This window comes from Balearica regulorum, chromosome 1, assembly GCF_011004875.1.
Source record: "Balearica regulorum gibbericeps isolate bBalReg1 chromosome 1, bBalReg1.pri, whole genome shotgun sequence".
Lineage (NCBI taxonomy): Eukaryota > Metazoa > Chordata > Aves > Gruiformes > Gruidae > Balearica > Balearica regulorum.
In genome coordinates this window covers 79,884,569-79,906,913 of record NC_046184.1, presented here as the reverse complement: position 1 = coordinate 79,906,913, position 22,345 = coordinate 79,884,569, and the positions used below count along the sequence as shown (strand labels likewise).

The 22,345-nt window shown below is 42.0% G+C and overlaps 1 protein-coding gene across 2 annotated transcripts in view; it reads left to right on the top strand.

Annotated features, from left to right (window-relative positions):
• Positions 1-3,778: 3,778 nt before the first annotated feature.
• LRP6 (LDL receptor related protein 6) overlaps positions 3,779-22,345 on the top strand; it is a 127,485-nt gene continuing 108,918 nt past the window's right edge. The window contains exons 1-2 of one of the 2 annotated variants that reach the window (XM_075760770.1): positions 3,780-4,246; positions 19,685-20,078. In XM_075760770.1, the coding sequence (XP_075616885.1) occupies positions 4,192-4,246; positions 19,685-20,078 (449 nt within the window). In that variant the 5' untranslated portion in view covers positions 3,780-4,191. Of the gene's footprint in view, positions 4,247-19,684; positions 20,079-22,345 lie in introns of both variants that reach the window. The other variant, XM_075760779.1, reaches the window with a different exon arrangement.

Genomic DNA, 22,345 nt, shown 5'->3' with positions numbered 1-22,345 from the left:
AGAGAGCTAATTATGATAGTGGTTTCTGTGATGTGGGCAGCCACAAATTCATTTGTTGAGCAGCCATCTTCTCCTAACAGCTATTGCTCATTAGGGACTTTGGTCCCGGTCCTACGAAAGATCCCATAGATTCCACTGGAACTCAGGGCGCAGTTCAAAGATAGAGTGACTTGGGCAGTCGCTGCTGGTTTCAGGAGCTCCAGCTGCCGTCCTTTGCTCTCCTGTGTGCTGACACAACTGCTTGTGAGGCTGGGCCACCAACCAAACCAGGGAACTAACCTGAGTATATAAAAAACCCCCACCTTTGAAAGATCTTGTATCATTGAGCCACCATATAAGTCTGGAGGTAAGGGTAAGGCTGTGCAGGTTTCTTGGCAGTTGAAGCCTCAGACTGGATTTGAGCCGGCAAACCAAGGTTTCTCTTTCTAAGGTTAATGAAGATAACTGTATGCAACAAGGGGAGTTTCTTACTAAAATAAAAGAGTGTGCTGGTTTTGTCTGGGGTAGAGCTAATTTTCTTCATAGTAGCTGGCATGGGGCAATGCTTTGGATTTGTGCTGACAACAGTGTTGATATCACAAGGATGTTTTCATTGCTGCTGAGCAGTGCTCACACAGAGCCAAGGCCTTTTCTGCTTCTCACACCACCCCACCAGCCAGGAGGCTGGGGGTGCACAAGGAGCTGGGAGGGGACACAGTCAGGACAGCTGACCCCAGCTGACCAAAGGGATATTCCATACCCTATGACGTCATGCTCAGCATATAAAGCTGGGGGAAGAAGAAGGAAGGGGGGGACGTTCAGAGTGATGGTGTTTGTCTTCCCAAGTCACTGTTACATGTGATGGAGCCCTGCTTTCCTGGAGATGGCTGAACACCTGCCTGCCCATGGGAAGTGGGGAATGAATTCCTTGGTTTGCTCTACTTGCGTGCGCAGCTTTTGCTTTACCTATTAAACTGTCTTTATCTCAACCCATGAGTTTTCTCACTTTTACTCTTCTGATTCTCTCCCCCATCCCACTGCGGGGGAGTGAGCGAGCGGCTGCGTGGGGCTGAGCTGCCGGCTGGGGTTAAACCACGACAAAGAGACATTCCCTCTCCACTCCCATTTACTTTAAGATCAAATAAAGGAACATAACCATCTCACAGAAACGTTGCCTGTCAGAGGCTTTTCTGTGTGTGGTAATCTTGCTTTCTATTTTACTTTGTAAAAACCTCTGCCATGGAGTTAATTCTACGAGTACGAATTAGCAGCAAAGCTGAGAAACAATTACGACACAGGTATTGATGGAAAATGGGTTCAAAAAAGGCTACCTGGGCTGGAATACGCAGGCTGAGGGGGAAAGGGACTAGGCTGAGAGAGGTGAAGCCAATAGCCATTAAATGGCTCAGAGGAAATCCTAGCAGGAAAAGAAAGGGCTCGAATTATGGACCAGTGTGAGGGGTGACTGCATATAATGCTTGAAAGCTAAAACTAAAACCAATTAGCCTGGACAGCAGGGAAAACATCTTTAAAAGTAAGAGCAACCAGGCAGGGAATCAGTCTCCTAAGGGAGATAGTCAAGACACCAGAATGTTTCCAGCAAAACAGATAAGATGCAAGGGGGAACGGCATGTAAAGAAATGTGTTCTGTGATGCAGGGGTTCAGGCTTGAGGTTTTCCTCAGCTGCGCACTGTGCGATTAAGATATGAAGAATTCATTATAGATCTGCCATACTTCATAAGAGGTTAATCACAGATTGTGCAACATTATGAGCATACTGTAGGAAAATAAAGCCACAAACCTCTTTTTCATCACCCATTCCAATGAAACAGTGAAAATAAATGTAACGGTGTGCTCCTCCTGCTTGCTCCTGCAAAATCTAGTGGCGACAAGGGTTAGATGTGGGTTATCTACTGTCTAGGTACATTTTTGCCTGAGAAGCCCTTCCCCTCCACTGTCCATGTGGATCTTGCTTGAGTTTGCTAATCCTCCCAGCTGACAGCGCGGTAACGGAGGAGGCGATTTCATCCGGCTGAGAGCAAAGGACAGCATTTTGTAACGTAGACCTGGCCTTGGGCAGGTATTGCTGTTGAGTTGCATTGTATACATTTTCAAAATGTTTTTTTTTGCAATCTTGAAGGTTGGAAATAGATTTCTTTTCATAAAGAGCTCTGGGTTTTGTTGGGTTTTTTTTGTGTTTTTTTCATTTGGGTTTTTTTTTGTTTTGTTTTCCCCAATAAAAGCTGAGAGTCTGATATAATCATACGACTCCAGGAGCCTGATGTTAAAAGTCAGTCTACAATGCGCAGGCCTTTAATCTGGCCCAGATGTTATCTCCTACTGTAATCACAAGAAAAGCTATGAAAATATATGTTCAACAGATATGAAATTAAAAGTTAAATGTTTCCATAAGTTTCTAATAATCTTGAAAATAATACAGACTTCTGAATGTAAGGATCTCAAATTTTACTGTAAATTGTTCTGCCTCATCATTATCCTACTAACCAGCTGTCATACTGTATGAGGGACCGAAAATGATATAGACATTTAGATTTAATATTCCTTGTAGAAATCCTGAGGCAGACTTTCTAACCTAGAGGAAATACAAGAAACCTGCATTTTGTATTGTTTATTAAGAACGAACAAAGTAGGTAAGGAGGAAAGCTTTTTTTAAGTAAGCATATTTTACAAAATTGTAAGTTTTTAGCTTCTTCAGAAAGAAAAGGGTGTGTTTACATGGATGCAATAGGGGAAAAGAGTAAATTATGTTTAAACACAACACACTGGCCTCTCATTTTATTTTTTTTTTAATTTTATTTGTAATACTGCCTCAAACAGCACAAACCCAGCTCTCTACATTTAGTTCAGCAATGGGGACAAAAACCCAAACCACCCCCGAAAGTGCTGGGAAATAAATCATGCCCCATTACATCAGCCAAGCAGCAAGTCCTACAGATAAGGAATGCCTGCTAGCTCTGCTCTGGCAAAGATCAAGATCACTGCTCTTCAATCTCCACACTAGGGGTATTAATCGTAACTTAATTTTACCATATTGCTTAATATTTTTCCCCCCCGAGTGATACTCTAATATTACAGCCCGTTCCCCCCAGTTTTGCTTCTAATTCAATCGGCAGGGCAGCAGCACAGACCGATAAATACTTAAACGCCACCGTGACTTCACGGCTGGCCCGAGTACCGAGCCCCGGGAAGGGCCGAGGGGCCGCCGCAGCACGTCCCGGTCCCGCAGCCCTCGCCCCGGAGGTGCCAACGTACCCCTCCCCGGGAGAGGGCGGGCGGGCAGGTAACACTCGAGGGAGAGAAGAAGGAAGGAGTCAGTAGCCCTAAAAGGCCCCGCACTGCCCGGCCGAGCCACGGCCGCGTTCACCTGGCCGTAGAGCAGCGACGGCAACCGCCACCGCCTTTGTACTGCCGCTGCCGCCGCCGCCGCTACCGCCGCCGCTCCGGCTCTGTGGCAGAAAGTAGTCCCGTCCCTCCCGGTCCGGCGTTGCTCCGCGAACCGCATCGCAGACGGCGGAGGGGTTGAGAAGAACGACAAGTAGTCCCGCTGGAATGCGACAGCCGCCCCCCGCCGCGTCCCCTCACCCTGCCCGCGGACGAGCAACCCGGGGGGGGGACCGCGACCCCGCCCGTCCTTTCCCTTGCCAGTGGCCCGGCCCCGTCCGGGTGCGGACTCCGTCGGGCTTTTGTCAGCCGCGGGGCGGCCGGGCGTGTGTGTGAGACTGTCCGTGTGTGAGAGGCCGCCCCCGCCCCTCCGCCCGCCCGCTCCCTCCCTGACGGGAGAGGTGCTGGGGGGGCGGGCGCTGCTCCGGGAGCCAGGAGCCGTCCGGGCGCGGCGAGGCGGAGGCGAGGCCGAGGGAGGAGGAGGAGGAGGATTGTATCCCTGCGCCTGTGCGCGCCCGGCGGAGGGAGGGCGAGCGAGCGGAGGGGTGGATGGGGGAACGGCCGCGGTGGTTGCGGTGAGGCGGCGGCGGCCGGCATGGAGGGCAGCGCTCGCTCCCGCGGCGGCGCGGCGGGGCAAGTGGCCTGCTAGGGACCGGCGAGGGGGGAATCTCCGTGGCCGCCCTTCCCCGCCTTTCCCCCCCGCTGCTTTCCCCGCCACCTCCCCCGCCCGCCTGGAAGCATGAACTGGCAGCGGAGGTGCTGCTCCTCGCCGCCGCCTCCCCGCCGGTGAGAGCGAGGAGGGAAGGAAGATGGGGGCCGTCCTGCGCAGCCTACTTGCTTGCAGTTTTTGTTCCCTGATGAGAGGTGAGCGGGGCGGCGGCGGGGGGGCAGGAGAAAAAGTTGCAGGGTTGGTGGCGAGGGGCCATGTTTGGGCGTGCGGGAGGGGAGAGGCCTGGCTGCCGGCAGGGCGCGGGGCCCGGCGCGGGGGCAGCGCTCTCGCCCAGCCGCCACCACGGCCTCCCCCGGCTCCCGAGCAACTTCCCCGGCGGCCCGGCCCGGCCCGGCCCGGCGGCCCGAGCCGCGCTTGAGAGCAGCCCACACTGCCAGCGGCCACTTGTCTCACCGCCCCATTGTTGTTTTCAAGTTTTGGGGGTTTTTGTTTTTGGTTTTTTTGTGGTTTTTTTTTTTTTTTTTTTTTTTAAAAAAAACCAACAAGCCCTCAAAACCAGCACACGCCCCCCCATCTCTGTCCGCACCCCCTGAGCTGGCCGTGGCCGGCAGGCAGCTCTCGGGGCAGCAGCTCGGCCACGCCAGTGTCAGACTGATACCGCTGTTACTATCGCCGAGCTCCTTTCGTTTTACCCCCCTGAGAGTGGGGTTTTATCCTGCCGGGTTTGGGGAGAGAGCGAAGCCTCACGTATTTAGCGGGGGGGGGTGTGTGTGTTGGAAAGTGCCCGGGAACTGGTGTTTCACTGAAAGCCTGCTCGCAGCGAAGTGAGCGTGCAGAGTTGGCGAGAAGAGGAATGAATACTCCTCTCAGCTGTGCTGGCTCTGCGCTGGGACTTGAGAGAAGTTTGTGTTTCACTGGTGAACTGCCACGGATGTTCATACAGCTTTAAATCAGCAGTCGAGCGCCTTACAAGGGGATGTCACTTAAAGTAGCTGAGAATTTCTATTCCACTTCCCCTCTCCAACAAAATTTCTTGCCTTATAGGGCACAATTGGTAAGAAAACCGAGGCTTTTTTTTTTTTTATGCTGTAAACATAACTATGGTGTTCAGTCTTTCTGGGAAGAAATCACCTGTAGTGTTTGCATCCATAATTTTCCTGTTTACTTGTATTTTTTCATACTAAATGGGGGAAGTGGTTAACTACTAACAGTTAATCAACTACACTTTGACTCAGAAAATTCATCAACACCAGTGTATTTCAATCAAGCTAGAGTAAAGGTGGTTTAGGTTGAAGTAACTGCTCAGTTTCCAGTTGCTCAGTACTCTGGAAAAAAATTTTCCTCTTCTCCATACCCTTTTTTTTTTTTTTTCCTATGCATCTGCTTGCCATATTGTATCCTGTTTGCAAAGATACAAGTATACTTATTTAAATAGGCTGTGTAACATTTTGTACTCTTGTGGTGGTTAAACCCCAATTTTCAAAACTTAAGTTGGGTCTGGAGTGTAGAGAGAAACTGTTGCCCAATTAGTTCATTTTATTAAGTAATGATCATACCTATTCTTAATAAACCATTTGTTTGGTCCGAACTTGCTGTTCAACCTAGTTCAAATGACAGCACAGAAATTGCTGTCATATGTAGTGTCATGTAATGTTGCGGCTGTAATTTCTTCAAATTAGTCTCAAAATAGTCACATATGCTTTTGCAAATTTTTATATACTCGATGGAGCTTAATAAGACACTTCGAAGAAACATTCAGTTTATAAATCATCTGGAATGTAATTTCTCATCTCTCATTGTCTATTGCCAAGGACATCTGTATCTGAACAGCATTTTTGTTTCTTCTGTGTTCATGGTCTGCTGTTTGATCACCTACCTGAAGTCATAATTTTCTGTTTGTGACATGATAGTAATTTTCCTACTGGCTAATTGTTACCTTAGATAGAGAGAAACAGCAGGAACAGCTGAACTCTAAAGAAATAAAAAAATAAAATTTTAATGCATGCATCCTCCTTAATAAACAACATCTATGTAAGTAGAATTGGTTTGAATAAGATGTGTTGAGTTCAGAAGAGGTGTCAACAGTTCCTTAATGAGGCAGAGGCAGTGCCAGCGTGACTATGAATAAGTTTATACATGAAAGTCGAAGCAAAGTTATGAAGTTCGCTATTTGGTTTGTGAATTCAGTGCTGTGAAGGATGCCAAGCCAACAGTACTGGAGACTGAAACTCAGAAAAATGGAATAGTGTATATTTGTGGATTGCAGCATCCTCTCTGCTTACAGAACTAGTCTCTCTGTTCTCGTTGACTTGAAAAAAGCAAATGGACAGAGGTTTACAACTGAACTGTGACTATTAGTCTGAGGAAATTATGGTAGACTTGTTTACCAATCTGGAAAGGAGTAAAATTGGTAACCTGGAAGTGCAGTGCTCTGTAAACTAATAGGGACTTGAAGAAGTACCTGGCCGTTACTAGGATGCACAGGGCAAGACACCTGTCTTTAAAAGTCATCCAAGGACTGCAATAAGCCAGATCCTACTGACGTTTTCAGGGCAGGAATTTGGATTTCTAAGAGGCAGGAGGTTACTGTCATGACAGTTTGCTGTGGAGGTTCTGCGGTGTGGGGTTGGGGTTTTTTTTCCTACTCTGGCTGATGGAAGAAAGGAGTCACTTTCCTGGAACCTCTTGACCCTCGTCACAGTCCAATCTCTGTTCTCCTCTGTCTGCCCCTGGTTTGATTTGGGGGATTGGACTTCCTCTTCTCTGACCATCAACAGTGCTTCTTGAAGCCACTCCCTGAGGGTATGTATGGAGAAGTGAGTTAGAGCTGCTTCATGGCAGCTTTGCTGTACTCTTCACGACAGCTGTGAAACCAATCATGATCTCGTTAGATAATTGGTAGTTGCAAAGAGGCAATAGCAGTGGTGTCACATCTGTCAGGGAGCTACAGATAAGTGTGAAACTGAGTTTTCAACTTTTTAATAAGTGATAAAGAGAGACTTCTTCCTCCACAAGTATTCATGGCTTACTTTTCTTCCAGAAATAACTCTCCAGTCAGCATGCAATTGCTGTTTTGTTTTGGTTTTAAACCCTGATCATGCAGACAGTGAATAAAGCTCTCGTTTGAATAGGAATCTTACAAATTATGTTTGTGCAGACATACTGAACGTTGCAGACCTCTGTGCTTAAGGTCAGTTAGTGAAGAACTGAAAATTCCTGGTAATGGGCATTTTAAAACTACCGCTTCCCTCTTACGTGTTCAGAAGAGGGCTTGTTTTAATCTGTTTTTATTGGTTTAATATTGTTACTGTTTTAATTGGTTTTAATCTGTTGTTACTTGGTTTTGATAAACAGATCATCTTTGCTTTTTTCTATCTTTCAGATAGATTTATTTGCACGTAGTTTAGAAGAGTTTAATATTCAAGACTTGCTAAACCGTGACTAGAGGTGTTTACGTGTATTTTTCTACCAGAAGTCAGAGAAGGGGACAAGGAATAGGCTTTTTGCTTCTGAAGCATTCAGGTTGGAGACGAAGTGTGGCATTTCCAGCTGGAGCTATGTTTTTGCCTTCAGGCAAAGAGTCTCTTCACCTAGGACTGTATAATACTTAAGTTTTGAGAATGAGACTTGGAAATATTTTTTTTTGTGTGATCATCATGGTCTGTTTCTTCACCCAACCTTGAATCAACTGTATTCTAGTCATGTTTTTTCATTGTATGATTCCTCAGAAATCAGTGCGCCTTTGTCTGCCGTGATTTCCAATATATTTTCCTCTTTCATCTCTTCATAGAACAGTCTAAAATTAGTGTGATCTAAGGTGTTACAAAATCCACCATTACTTTAATAGTTTTTGAAATTGCATCTCTGTGATATAGTTCACTTATCATCAGATTGCTTTAGCTTTTCTTTCAAACTGAAAAATTAGGACTTGGAAAGTTTGATGGAATTTTTTTTACTATGTCTTGGAGGTAAGACGAAGTAGCATTTTTGGCAAGGTGCACTGAAGATATGGGGAAGTTCTGGGTATATGGGTGAAACTGTGTATATCTGGTCAGAGATGTATGCAGATGATGGGCTTCTTGTATCCTTCAGTGGGAGTTATATAGTCAGGTGAAAAGCTTTGTTCATGTTTCACACCAATACTGGTCAGAGGGCAACTAACCATATTTATGTTTCCTTTTTCCCTAGTGAGTTGATTACATCTGCATTGCCTGAGTTCTAGGTAAGGAGTTTGACTAGAAGCTGTAGAATGGGTAGAGTGGGGTTTTTTTGCAGGAAGATAGGTCAGGATCTGGAGCGTACAAACCTTTTAAACTCTCTGTCTTTGGGAGCTGGAGAAATCTGATTCCTTTGGACATCTGTAATCCGTCTTTATGATGATGTCGCATGTCAAAAATGCCAGCTTCAAAAATACCTGCTGCAGTGCATGTAATATGGGATTTACTTTTTAGTTCAAATCAAGTAGAGCAAAGATAATTTTTTTTTTTCCTTCTGAGAGAGTGGGGTAGAAACAGGGAGAAACAGGTCTCAGTTTCTGATCTGTCACCATTCATCTCCTCTGGCAGCCAATCTGCAGACTTAAACACTATATTCTTTGTCCCCAGCACATTTAACCTCATTAATTTCCTAAGAAATGCTAAATACTTGGGTTGCTTTGCTGGTGGCTTCTTCAAAAGAGTCCACTTCCTTGTACTATAGGGAGGGGTACATGTTATTGTTGAGTGGCACCAGAAGTGCTGCTGTTACTAAAGTTTTGTTGCAACGCTCCTGCTTGTAGCTGAGCTGGTGGCTCTGCCGTTCCTGAGTGTGCTGAGCTCCTCTCCCAGTTCTCTGCTGGGGAGCCCTCACGCTTCGGCCAGCTTGCCTGAGAGAGATTTAGATGGTAAATTACACACGGCTGGTGAAATTCTTTGCTGCCACCCCCTCTTTGATGGCACACGAGGGCTATTTGTACTTTGAAGGCAGTTGTTGCCAGTGAAGCAGAATTTACATTGATAAGGAATTTCCCACAGATGGACTTTTACCAGTAAGTGATATAAATTGCTTATAAAGACATGGGGGGATGCAACAGCCTTGCAGACTTCAGGGATGGTCTGTTCACGTTCATATGAAGCAGTTGGCGTTGCTCGCTTAAAAGCTGAGCCCTTGAACCCAAACGCTATGGCTCAACATGGGTGACTGTTGGTGTGTGGACATGAGGTTTAGGATGAGCATGCAGTGAGTACTACTGCCGCTTCTGTGCTGAGCGCTTTGTAGTGATGGCTCTTCTAGATGGCAACTGCTGTCGGGTAAAAGAAATGCAGTCTCTAATAATAACCTTTATTTTTTCAACTTATACCTCACTTGTGTAGTTTCAGAGTATACCACTTGCAGAGTTACAGAATATGCAGCACTTTAAACAATGAAGCTGTGTCATACTTTTGTGATAGTTGTCCAAGGCTTGGAAGGGGAAAGCATTGTGTCTCTAATGGATTGAATGTAAATGCTGGCTATCGACACCCTAAATATTAAGTAATTTTTTCCTATTTATATATTTGACAGGCAAGCTGACATAGACTTCATTAAGCTCTCTAGATACTCTTGTAGTTTATAAATATTTATGGCAAGAGATTCGCAATGTGAACAGGCCCTATCTTTGCTCCATGTGGACAGAACTTGGTCTGAACACAGTGATGGTGTTTGCAAGTAGAAATGAGCTTGTTGTCGTTTCTCCTTTTGCTTATGTTCTCCTGTGAGACAGTTGTGAAAATAGGGTGGGTGTTTTGTCTCCTGGTGATTATCTTGCTACAGCCCTTTCTATTTCAATATAATTGGCATAGTCCCCCAGCAGTTTTGAAATGGAGTCAAACCTACCCATCTGTGATAGAACGGGAATACTGTGATACCTTTTCCCATTTAATTTATAATATGGTTTTAAGAACATTCTATTCAAAGTGTAGGTTAAAAGAAGTGATGGTTTAGTTAGTAATACTTTGTTTCCTTTGCAAAATGGTATAAACTATTTGGAGAAAGAAGCATGTCAGTTTAAAAGATGGAATGCTTTCTGAGCTTCATTATTTATACAGAGAGAACAATAAGAAAATGTTTCTAATATAAACAGACATGGAAAATGGCAACATTCGTACAGATTTTTTTAGTATCTTGTTACAGGATCACATTACCTAAATAGAATTACTCCCTCGTGATATAATCAATGTGGCAGAAATGGGATTATAGTTTTAATTCTGTTTATGAGGGCCATGTGTGAGCTCTTGATGTCAGATTTGAAAAGTAATCATATTTGAGACAGAAAATCTTAATCAACTAGCTATATAATTTTGCTTAATCAAAAATCATTTGTTTTCCTTCTCTGTGATACTGAAATGTAATTTTCTCCTTTATATTTTTCCTCTTACTCCTCCCCCCACAACCTGTTCCCAGAGGAAAAACAGTTTGCATGTTGGTTTGTTTTTTCTCCCCTGTCCATTGTCAGAGTTCAGACTTCTGGAAGGTGGCTGATGCGTTTGCTCTGGAAGTTAAGAGTATGTGGAAGGTAACAGAAATGTCAGGCGTCATAGCGTTTCAGACGTTTTTCCTTTGTTGTTCTGTCAAAGCAGTGAATAAAACTTACTTGTACGCATAGTATTAGTGTTAATTAAAATGTTGACATTTTGGAAATCCAAGAATCCTCTTGTCCACACGGATTAATAGAATAGGAATACTAAGAATAATAGAAGCGTAGGAATTTGTAAACCTTGTAGTGACTCTTATTATGTCCATTTGGAAAATCCACTGGTGTTGTAGTAACTCGGAAACTTAATTGAGGCTCAACAGTTAGCCTTTACCCTGCAGGTAATGGTAAAACACATAAGTAAAATAATTCCAAGTTGGGTGGGTTTGTGTTTATGGGCTTGTTTTTCTTTTGGATTACCAGAAATAAGTCATACTCAGTATGAAAAAGACCAGATTGTTCACCTTTTTCCAGGGACCCTGCATGTTTGTGTGTTTTGTTATGGTTTTTTGTTTGGGGTTTTCTTGGGGAGGGCAATGGGGTGGGGTGGTTTTTTTGGTTGGTTGTTGGTGTGGGTTTTTTTCTTTCATGAGTCACTACATCTAATGTAAGCCTGTTGAAGATTTGACATTAATAGTGCTGGGATTTGAGTGTTTCTGAGAGTTAAAAAAATAAATCATGTAGGTCCAACTTTGTTTCAAAAAAAAAAATCAAATGTGCAATAACTTTCAACATTCTTGAAGTTTGTGTACATCTTTCCATATCCTTTAAAAACAGTCCTTAAGTGTTCATTTGCACTAGAATTGTTATTTATTATATTAATCTGTAGTAAACTTAATAGTCTTAAGAATTTGACTGTTTACAGTGCAGTTTTGGTTTAAGAACTTGTTCCTTTGTTTGTTTTAAACTTGCACTGTGAGAATTTTCTCATAAAATTATTTTTTAGTTCAGTGTGAATCCTTCATATTTTTGTAAAATTGTTGATACTGTCTTGTCTTGAAGAAAGTATTTTACCTGCATGAGAAACAAAATCTGTGAAATTATTTTACTAGCTGGAGGTACAGCTTATTTTATTCTCAATGTTTGTTATGATGGATTAACTGACAAAGATGCCATTCACAGAGTTTGGTCTGGAAAGTATGCCACAAAGAAATCATTGGATAGCTGATAGGTTCTTTGCTGAAGAATTGCAGAGAAGTGGGGATGAAAATATGATAAGCCTTCGAGGCAGAGGCAGTACTGCTGCTCCCCGCACTCCAAATCATTCCCACTATTATGTCCCAGCTGAGGGCTGCCACTTACTTCTGTGGTGCACTTGCCAGTGCTGGCAACATTTTCTGTTTTATAGGTCATTCTGTCCTCCAGTCAGGTCTTTTGTGCTAAATTCTGTGTTTGTGCTTTACAGCAACTTCCTGGTAGTGCTTCAAAAATCTAAACAAACAAAACCCCCAACCACAAAACAGAACAAATAAATTAAAAAGCTGTTTTGTTTTTTACTTGATGAGACAAACTGACAGACTTAAGAAATATTTTTTAAGTAGTAGGCATGCAAGCTCAGATAAATTGCTGAAAGTCATCTAAGGGTAGCTCAGCACCTATGAACTTCTTGTCAATGTGGAAAAAGGCTTTGTTAGTTTAAAGGTAAACCAGTGTGCTGCTGCTCAGGGTGTGGATTTTTTTTTTGTCCATGTGGAACTATTAGCAGTCAGGGTGAGACCCCCTTGGCTGGGGCTATTCCCACACAATGTCTGCCAGTGTAACTAGGGTCCTCCAGCTATGGAGGCAAGTGGTGACTGAGGGCAAACGCTCCCAAGCCAGTCAACTGGATGTGTGCTCCCAAACACGTGTGCTGTCCAGGCTGGAGCAGCTCATGAGCTGTGATCATTCCAGACTAGCAACAAACTTTGGAGCATTCCCGTCTCGGCTTGCCACTGTGAACGAGGTGTATTTTGCAGCTTTTAGCCTTCCTAGGCTTTGGGAAATAGGCTGCCTCTCTCACAGCATGCCAACATTGTGTCTCCGTGCTCTAATTCAGCAGAAGGACTTAAGGAATGCACAGTCTTTCAGCAGCTTCATGAGGGATATGATAGAAGCTTTTGGTTTGTTTTTTTACTGTTAGACAAGCTCTGTAGAAAATGATGACATCAGAAGGTGTGAAGGGTAGTGTTTTGTTTCAGTGTGGTCAGGTCGTCTTATCTGTCATCATATGGCTTCAAGTTTAGATTGCAAAATATCATCCCTATTTAGATGTGGGACTCTAATTGGTGCAGTATAGCAAAACAAGATTTCTTTTTCTGCAGGAGCGAAGGTGCATGCTTGGGAGAACTGTCAGAAACATACCTTGCAGACAGGAGATGCTTTGCAGCAGTCTACATGCATGCTAACTTTTTCATTAAACAGATTGTGTCGATTTAAGCATGGGTGTTTCCAGTAGAACTAGGGAAGTATTGCCAATGTGTGTGGAACTGGTATGACTTCATCTGCAGTGCTGTGTGTTATTCTGACAACCGTGTGAGAAACTGGGAGAGTGTTGAAGGAAGGTTATGAGGACACCTGAGGAGATGGGAAGTGTAACGTTGAGGTTCTGCAGATGTTAATATGGATTGTGGTGCTACTTGGTCACACATCCCTTTGAGCCTTTCTGCTTTCCAGAGTCTGCTGCTGGCCCAGGAAAGCATACTGTGCTGTCGCCAGGTCACCTTTATTTTCTTGCCACTTTGTGGCTCCCTCTTGTAAGCAGCAGGGTAATGGAAGAAGGTGGTAGTGTTAGATAGCAGTGGAGCTGCAAGCAGATGCCTGACTAGGGAACATAGCACTCTGCTCATCCTAGGCTGTTGTCAGTGAGATAGATTCAGCATATTAAGCTATAAAGATGTTAACTGCCAAAGCGGTGTGTTTTATCCCCATGAGAATGCCATGGAAAGAACTTCAGAGTAGGAGAGTCAATGTTACAGAAAGATGAGCCGAGTCATCCTTCCCTTGCTGAGACAGTGGATCCATGTGAGTGTGCTACCTAACACTGAGAAGAGACATGCTGTGATAATTTGGAAATCATCAGCTGCTGGCTCTGTGGCTCTGTTGCCAACAAGATGATTTGGCTGGCGATGCCTGCCATTCAGAAAGTTATTTGCCTGTGATATGCTGGAGTATTTGGTGTACTTCAGTCATGTGCTTTTGCTATTTTCTGCCAGGTCTGTTGGCTTTTTATGCCTGGACCTGGTATTTCTATCCTTCCTTGTACTGCATTTTTCCCTTCCTCTCATTCTCTTGCCTCCATCTGTCTAGCTCTTTATTAAAAGAAATTTTTTCTTGTTATTCAGCAGGCCAAAGGATGACTTACTGCCTTTGTACCAGCTAGTCTTGCAGGATGTCTTGGTCTCCAATGTTCCTATCTGGCCAAAGGTCTGCAAAACTAACAGTGGAAGCTTGGTGTGGAATCCAAGTGCCATTGTTGCTGCTTGGTGTCTTTGCTTTTGCACTGATGTTGTTATTCATCTCATTCACTGGCAAGCCTGACTGTTCTGTGACCTTTTGAGTTACGGTCTGAACAGCCGTTGGATGGCTGTAGTATGTGGAACACAGTTTAGGTTAGCTGAGGAGAAAAGGTCCTTTCTGACAAGCTTGGGCTGCCTCATGCTTGTTTAGTAATGTCCTGGTTGCCTGCTGTGTCTTGCAAGTATATTTGTGAGAACAAGAAGATTCAGAGAGAAGGAAGCTCTTCATTCACAGTGAAGGTGGAATGGGGGCTACTGTCAGTTCATTAGTTTTCTTAAAAAAAAAAAAAAAAAAAGCGTGGAATAAATCAGGAAAGATGCTGTGATGGAGCACTTGGTGCAAAATCCTGCTGCTTGCTGTGCTGAAACTCTTATATATTTTCTTGTGATTTGTTTTGTTTGTTTGAAAATATGAACCATCTCTGTATAAGTTTCTTGAGGCTGGGTTGTGTGCTTTTTTTGGAAGTTTATTTTCATTTGCAATTTGCCTTTCTGATTTGATACAAGTCTTCCGGGCTTTTATTCCCAATGCTACCTCAATCTTTTCCCTCTTGCTCCTCCAAACTGAGCAGCAAAACTCAAACATTCACAGATAACAAATACACAGCATTCCTTATGAGCATAAGCAATGATGAAGAAATTTGAAACCTGGGGAGCGAAGGGAGAGTCCTCACAACTGACTGTGCCCAGAACCCTTTGTGTCCATCCAGAGGATCTTATTTTCTTGTGTTGGCTCTCTGTGGGACATCTTGAGAGTGGGGAGGATTGTCTTACATACAAGGAGTTTTGTGTATAGAATGGTTTTGAGGAGGTTGCAATTAATGCTCTTTGCTGGTTATCCATACCCATTTATCTACTTTTCCTTCTCTTGTGGGCTGAATGTGGGTGCATGTCATTCGGTCAAGGCATCTGGAATCTTTCATGCTTACTGTGCCTCATCCAGGACAGCGTGTATTTGCTTGGCATATCTCATCACTGCATCTCCTCTTTTCCAGTCGTCACGTTTGCCATCCTCGTGGCAGTGTGCTTGGCAGTATCAATTCACCTATAGATGTTCAGAGTTATTCAGCCAGACTTTTAAAAGACAGGGAGTTTTATCTTCCCAGCTCAAGGACATCTTCTCCCATTGTAACAATCCATGGGTTTCTTACCAGTGGACTCCTGCGTGGGTATTTCTTTCCACAATACTGGCTGGGCCACACTGGGATTCTGGGGCAGGTTGCCACAACTTACAGTGGCCACCTCTAGTCTGGCAGATCCTGTTCCTAAATTGGAGGTTCACAAGCAACTGGTTCAACTGATTTGTCAAAGCTGATGCAGTCTTCTCCTTCCTTGGTGCGCTAGTACTTACATTGATCTGATCTTCTTCTGAACTGTTTCTGGATGATGGCTGGCTAAAAACTACTTTTTGGTAGGTGGGTGGAGAGCACGGTAGCCTTCTGCTGGTATAGCTCCCTGCATCGTCTCGCCGTGGTATGGGACAAGTGCGAGCGCCAATGCAAAAGAGAAGTTGGGAACCAACAGCTGAAAGTGGAGCTGGGGGAAAGGATGTGGCTGCAGTTGCATCTTGAGCAGATCTAGCAGGCTGCCAGTGGAAGGGGGGAGAGCCGCTCCCCCTTCCAACTCCCTGCTGCTTGCCTTATGTTAGTTTTGGAGTTTGCTGGACCACTTCTTGAGGCGATTCAACTCATTAACCCAGTCAAACATTTCACTGACGTAATGATTTGAATCAGCTTGGGGAGGGGCCCTTAACTAAGTGAGGGGGTAGAACAGCATTGCTGGGGGTTGGGAATAAGAAAAAAGGGTTCAGGGAAAATGAGACAATGCTAATTGCTTTAACCAGGCTAAATTCCACGTCAGTGAAAGAGAATGGGCATGTTGAAGGTAACACTGACCTCCTGGCACCCAGAGGTGTCGTGGATCATTGAAAGTGGAAAGGGAGCAAGCAGGAACTTGTGGAAGAGGCCTCTGGACTAAAGAAAAACAGGACAAATTCTGACAGCTTAAAGTAGTCACTTAAAAAGACATTGAAAAACATTTTTAGCTGGTAAAGTGATCTTTTTATGTTGGTTCATCACTTTGCATCCTGTGGGCCACAGCATTTTTAAGCCAATATCAGATGCTCACAAATCAGATGTACAAAGCAAGACTTAAGTAAACAAGTGTTAGGACTTAAGTATCTTGGGGATTAACAACTTTTAGTGTGCTAGGGAGAGAGACAAGAGCTGTATCCAAGAGAAATATTTGGTACAAGAACTGAGGTTTGATGGTGAGGAGAAGGATGCTGGTGTAGAATTCTAAAGGTAATGGCAAGATTTTACTATAGAATGTGGTAAGCTTAGGGAAGGTGTCATGTGAATATCAGAGTTAAGAAGCAGTTAGGCGCAGTGACCCACTATTGGCATGAGTTTCTTATTATTTAAATTATTTTTGTTGCATTTCAAATGTGTTAAACTTTAGTTTTTGTAACTTTTATGTTCTCGAAGCAAATGTTTGTTTTTGCTGGTGGACACAGAAAAGCTTATTTTATAAGCATAGCTTTTACTCTGTATTGGGTACTTTAATTAGAAGAATAAACTACATGTAGACCTCTTGGGATACAGGACATGGTAATGTTCACTACTGTTTCAGTTATTAATTTCTGATGAATGTTTTTTCTTTTACTTTTAAAAATGTATACTTCTCTTCAATGCATTATTGCTTGTTGCAGTTAAAATACATATTTTTATGATGCCTGTAGAAAGGAAAATAGAAACATATATAAAGAGTACAGCTTTGACTACTTAAATAATCTGAGTTGTATCTCTTTGCCCTATTATAACTTACACTGCAAAATAGTTGCCTAGCTTTGAAAGGAGTTTCTCATGGACTTTTTCCCTTAGGCTATTAGTATAGTTCATAACTGCATTATTCAAGAAAGCCATCTTTTCAGTGTCCTGTGCTTCTTTTAAAGTGAGTTATATGGGGCAGGATGGGATCTTCTGCCACAATTTTCCTTTTAGCATTGCTGTTTGAGTCAAGCAAATGGCAAAGATGATACTAGGTACTAATGCTGCCAGCTTCAGTAATTGGGTTTTATATGATATTGAAGCCTTCGTGTTTTCTGGGTAGGGTTGGAGGGGGTGGGGGAACAAACCTGGTTTTTATTATTTTGGTGATGCAAGCTTCATTCCCGAATGTTGCAACAAGTTGGAAAGCCTAATGTCCCAATCTGCCAGCCCTGCAGAACGTGTTACAAGTTGCGGCTTTGAATCGATCTGCATGAAACTACACATCCTAAGTGTAGCTGTGTTTCTTCTGAGCTGTCATTCAAATAACTTCTATCATTCATGAAAAGGACGTTTTCTCCAGTCCTTTCTCAGCCAGATCTGAGCTCCAGCAAGGAGTGAATAACCTATGCAATGCGGTTGTGTTAGGCTCAGCAGTGCCTTCAGGCCTCGGTGATTACACTTGACATGCCTGGTGTTCCAATTCAGTGCATGCTGCGTGCATGGGTACTCTGCTCCGTGTTGCACATAATAATGGAACCTGTACTCATTTGTGCGTGGATTTACCTTTTTTCAAATGCTGGGCATGCTGTCTTATTAGAGAGAGCAGTTGGCTGCATGCTTTCCTATGGTGCACTAGATGACATTGAGCTGACTATTAACTAGATTTTTCAGGTTACTTTAAAAAGTAGGGGGGGTTTATTGCATGTCTGTTTTTTTACTGATTTCAGTTTATTGAATACTTTTTTTCTGAAAAATGCAGTCATTATAAGCAACCTGCACTTCAAGAAACTCTACTGTAATTAATTTTAAATCTTTTAGGAGGTGGGAAATTATGCAAGGAAGGGAAGGAGATAGCAAAGTAAGGTAATAAACCTACTTAATGTAAGGATTCTGCTTTCGAATTTACAGAAGTCTACCCCTTCTCCATGGAAAGATAATCTCTAAACTGAATGTTTTGCTGCACAATAAAAAAATCACTTTCTGGAAGGTAGAATACAAATTTATCATTATTAAAAACAACAAAGCTTCCCCCTTCCCCTCATCTCAGTAATTTTCTATTTAAAGATTGTCATAAATCAATTTATATTCAGTGTTTCTAAAATTAGGATGACAGCCTAAACAATTTCTCTCTCTCTCTCTTTTTTTTTTTTTTTTTTTTAAGAAAATAAAAAGCTTCCAAACATATATAGTAGAACTTGTTCATTTGGAGGTAGATTAAGGAACTTCTTAGTTCCTTCAGCTTCTCACAATACACATGTGGCAGTGTCTGTGATAAACAGTTTTGTGGTAATGAGGGGAGTAGTCTGATTTTGGAAACTAGCTTTTGAATTTTTTGAAGTGTGTGTTAGTGTTTCTAATTTCAGTGCAAGTTTCTCATGCCAGGAACTGTAACTTTTCTGGTAGTGTAGCCCTTGACATTATTCAACCATGCACATCTTTGGTTCTATAAATGTAAGCGTTTTGGTTCAGAGATATATCCTGCCAGAAGTTTAAAGTGCCTACCTATGCTGATGAATAAATCTGCAAGATTTTTGTTAAATTTGTGTGGCGACAGGTAGAGGAGCATTTAGTATGCCAATCATACTATGTATCTAAATGCTGCTGTACAGCTCTGTTGCTACAGTGCCTGAAAATACAGGGAAAGGTAGAAATGTTTTCTGCTAGTGGGTTTAAAAGGATGTGATTGTCTGCTTTATACAATTGTAGTATTTTTCTTAACCTTTTGTTAAAGTAGGAATGAGGCTGGAATTTTCATAATGTTATATATAGCTTGTGGTTAAGGACAATTAAACAGCCATATTAGATTTAAGAAACTATCTGTTTTCATGATTACTACTTTTCATTGGTCGTCTTGGGTGTTATGTGTGGAAAAAAAAACAACAAACAAAACACCAGATCATGCCAACTGGTAGATTAAGCAAATAAAGCATATAAAATAATGACTCTGTGCTAGACAACTAAACAGGAGTGCTAGAGCTGAGTTTGAAAGACCTCAGTGTTGTCCATTCCTGTAGATTTATTTTTCTCCCTACCTCCTCATACCAACGTCAACGCTCTAAAGCAGCATTCATCTCATGCTGTGCAATGAATTTTGTATTTGTATGTATTATATGTAAAATGTGCGAGATAGGTAATTTTGGAGAGTATAAACACACAGGTGGCTTTGATAGCTTGACACGAATTATGCTTCCGTAGAAGTGGGGGTGTATATTACTAAATTCTAGCAAAAAAAATAGTAATAAATCTTTGCTCAGGTGGGCCAACACTGAGTGCTTAGAGAACTGCTTTACCCTTGTCTTTCAGATTCTTATTTAAGCATCCTTCTCTACAGAACAGTGTCATTTGGGCACTTCAAACCTCAGTTTTCTTTGTTCTCTCCCTTCTTTAATCTTATTTTAATAATGCACAGCCCAGAATAATGAGCTACCCATTACGAAGTTACCATCTTGAGTTGTAAGCACTGTTGAAAGGCTTCGAGTTGGTGCTTTTTAGTCAAACTTCAAAATGTTCCCCCCACCTTCTTTAAGTTTTTAAAAAAAATAAATTCTTAAATTAGTAGTTATGGCCTGATGCACCATCATAGTGGAAGTTATACTTAATATGAGTGGTGTTAATGCATCTGTCTGTCCCCCCACCCCTTATTTCTCCCATTTAAAGCTGCCCCACTGTTGCTGTATGCGAACCGACGTGATCTGCGACTGGTGGATGCTGCAAACGGGAAGGAGAACGCCACGGTCATTGTGGGTGGCTTAGAGGACGCAGCAGCAGTGGACTTCGTGTTTGTAAAGGGGTTGATATACTGGAGTGATGTAAGTGAAGAAGCCATTAAACGAACAGAATTCAATAAATCTGGGAGTGTACAAAATGTGGTCATTTCTGGACTTCTGTCACCTGATGGGCTGGCATGTGACTGGCTGGGAGAGAAATTATACTGGACAGATTCTGAAACAAATCGGATTGAAGTTTCTAATTTAGATGGATCACTGAGAAAAGTTTTGTTTTGGCAAGAATTGGATCAACCCAGAGCAATTGCCTTAGATCCTGCAAGAGGGTAAGTCTTTGTAAAAAACAAAATATTTACACATATTTAAACCTTTTTCTACTTCTTGTTTGTTGAATGATTTTAAATAAGCAATAGTACTGTTACCAAAATTATCCTAAACTATGTTGCATTATTTGCTTCTCTTTTAGTAGTGTGATTTGAAAACAATTTGCACTTCTGAAATTGCATTCATATTGGTTTGTGAAAAGCTAGGAACCATCATATGTTTAAAAAAAGTACTAGAACTTATTTTGGCAGTAGTGCAAAAGATGAACAGAAATGGAGAAATCTGATATAATCTGCTTGAAAGGCCATCGGCTGCCCTGTGGACAGGCTTGTGCGTCTCTGCAGTGTCAAGTATGGAATTTTTTGGAGCTTTGTTCGCTGTTGGTATTTATGCTTTATTGAAACAGCAGAAGAAATGAGACAAATCAATACACTGTATTAATAGCAATTTGAGACGTGTTTTAGCACTTAACCAGAAAATTTACAGAAGTGTTCCTCTCTCCACCCTTCAGGGAACTTTTGTTTTAAAAAGTCCTGTGTTTTGGCTTAGCCCATTCTAGAACAGGTCTAGCTCTTCTCAGCTCTCATTTCAGTCCCTGGCTGTGACTTACAGTATAATCTTTTTGTTCTGTTCTTGGGACAAAGCTGTTGTTGCCAGAAATGCTAAATTCAGTGGTGGTTTTGGTGATGTTACGTAACTGGCTGCCTTGAGGTTACCCCATAGGCAGTCATCTGTCATAAAGTAACTGGTATCCCCAAGTGAAAGACTAAATGATACTGTGTAATCTTTTGATAGATTTTTCAATCTGTAGTCCAGATCTTATTTCTACTATCTTTTTTTTTTTTCCTGAACAAGCAAGAAAATAAATCTATTGTACTGCCATTTTGCATATTTTTTTCAGTCAACTTTTTGAAGGGGGAAGAAATCAATGCATTGTTTCTTTGGAAAGATGAGAGTTGTTTTAGCTGCTTGCAGCTTCTTCACATTATAATTTTTTGAACTTGCATGTTTGGGTCTTTTTCTCCAAAAGAAGAAAGTCTATCTTTGTAAAACATGGCTTCTTTCCTGAACTTCATAGAAATATCATATCTTGAATATTTTCTTCCACAGTTTCAATAGGCCTTTGACAATATATAAACAGGAAAGATGTTTCTTTTGCATTACTTTTATTTCCAGTTTTGGAAATAAAAAAAAGGATGAATTTATGCTTTTCCTATCTCTTTACAACTTATAAATTGGAGTCAATGATAGCATTAGTTTTATTAGATTCTAAAATCATTTAAGAATTCAAGGAAAGATATAATGCTCATGACCCTTCCACCCACCATCTCAAAACTAAGAGAGAAAAGGCAGGAAAAACACAATTGAAATGGGTTTGATTTGGCTTGTAATCAGAGAGTCTGAGATTCTGTTAGGAAAACACACTGTTGTCCAGCCAACTGGCCTTTTTTAGAAGAGTATTTGTATTTTCCAAATATGTACAGTAATATGCTTAGTGATCAAAACTAGATGATTGCGTACTCTTGCACTCTTTCATAATACTTTACATGAAGAGGAAACTACAAAAAGAAAAATGAAATAGATCAAAGGTAAAGTGAACTCATAACTTTTTCCATACTGATGATCTGTTAAAGCAGTAGGACTAAACACTTCAATATGCCTAGTTTTTAAACAAAACAACTCAAACAACCCAAACACCAACCCTCCCTTCCCCAAAACAAACAAAAAAAACCCCAACCAAAACAAAAAAACCTTCCAACAACTGTAATTGAAGGACAAAATATTGTTTTCTTCTAAATCTTTATAGAGGTCACTCTTTCCAAGTTGTTATTTGAAGGCTATGTTTTAGCAAGGTAATACAGTAATATATCCGCTTTCTGTCTTACCATATTGCAGTTGCAAAAATTGCAATTCTTGTTTGCAGTTTTATGACAGAAAACCTCTCAGCTTTTAATAAATCTGGTTACATTTCAGAATGGTCTCCAAAGCTTGAAACATAGGTGTAAGGGTGACATCAGCACAGGGATGTAAATAAATAAATAACTAATCCCCAAACTGTTCTTGTGTGCATACTTCTTTCACTAATATTTACATTTTTTTAGCCCTGTAAATGTCTCGATTTCACACTGTAGCCTGGCAGACAGTGGTAGGAATAAGCCATAAAAGGATCTAGTAACAGTTAATAAAATCTGAAACTTGGAAAAGCAAAACCCCTCTCATTTTCCTGGAGTCTAATCCGTCTCCTATTATGCTTAGTTGATGGTTATTC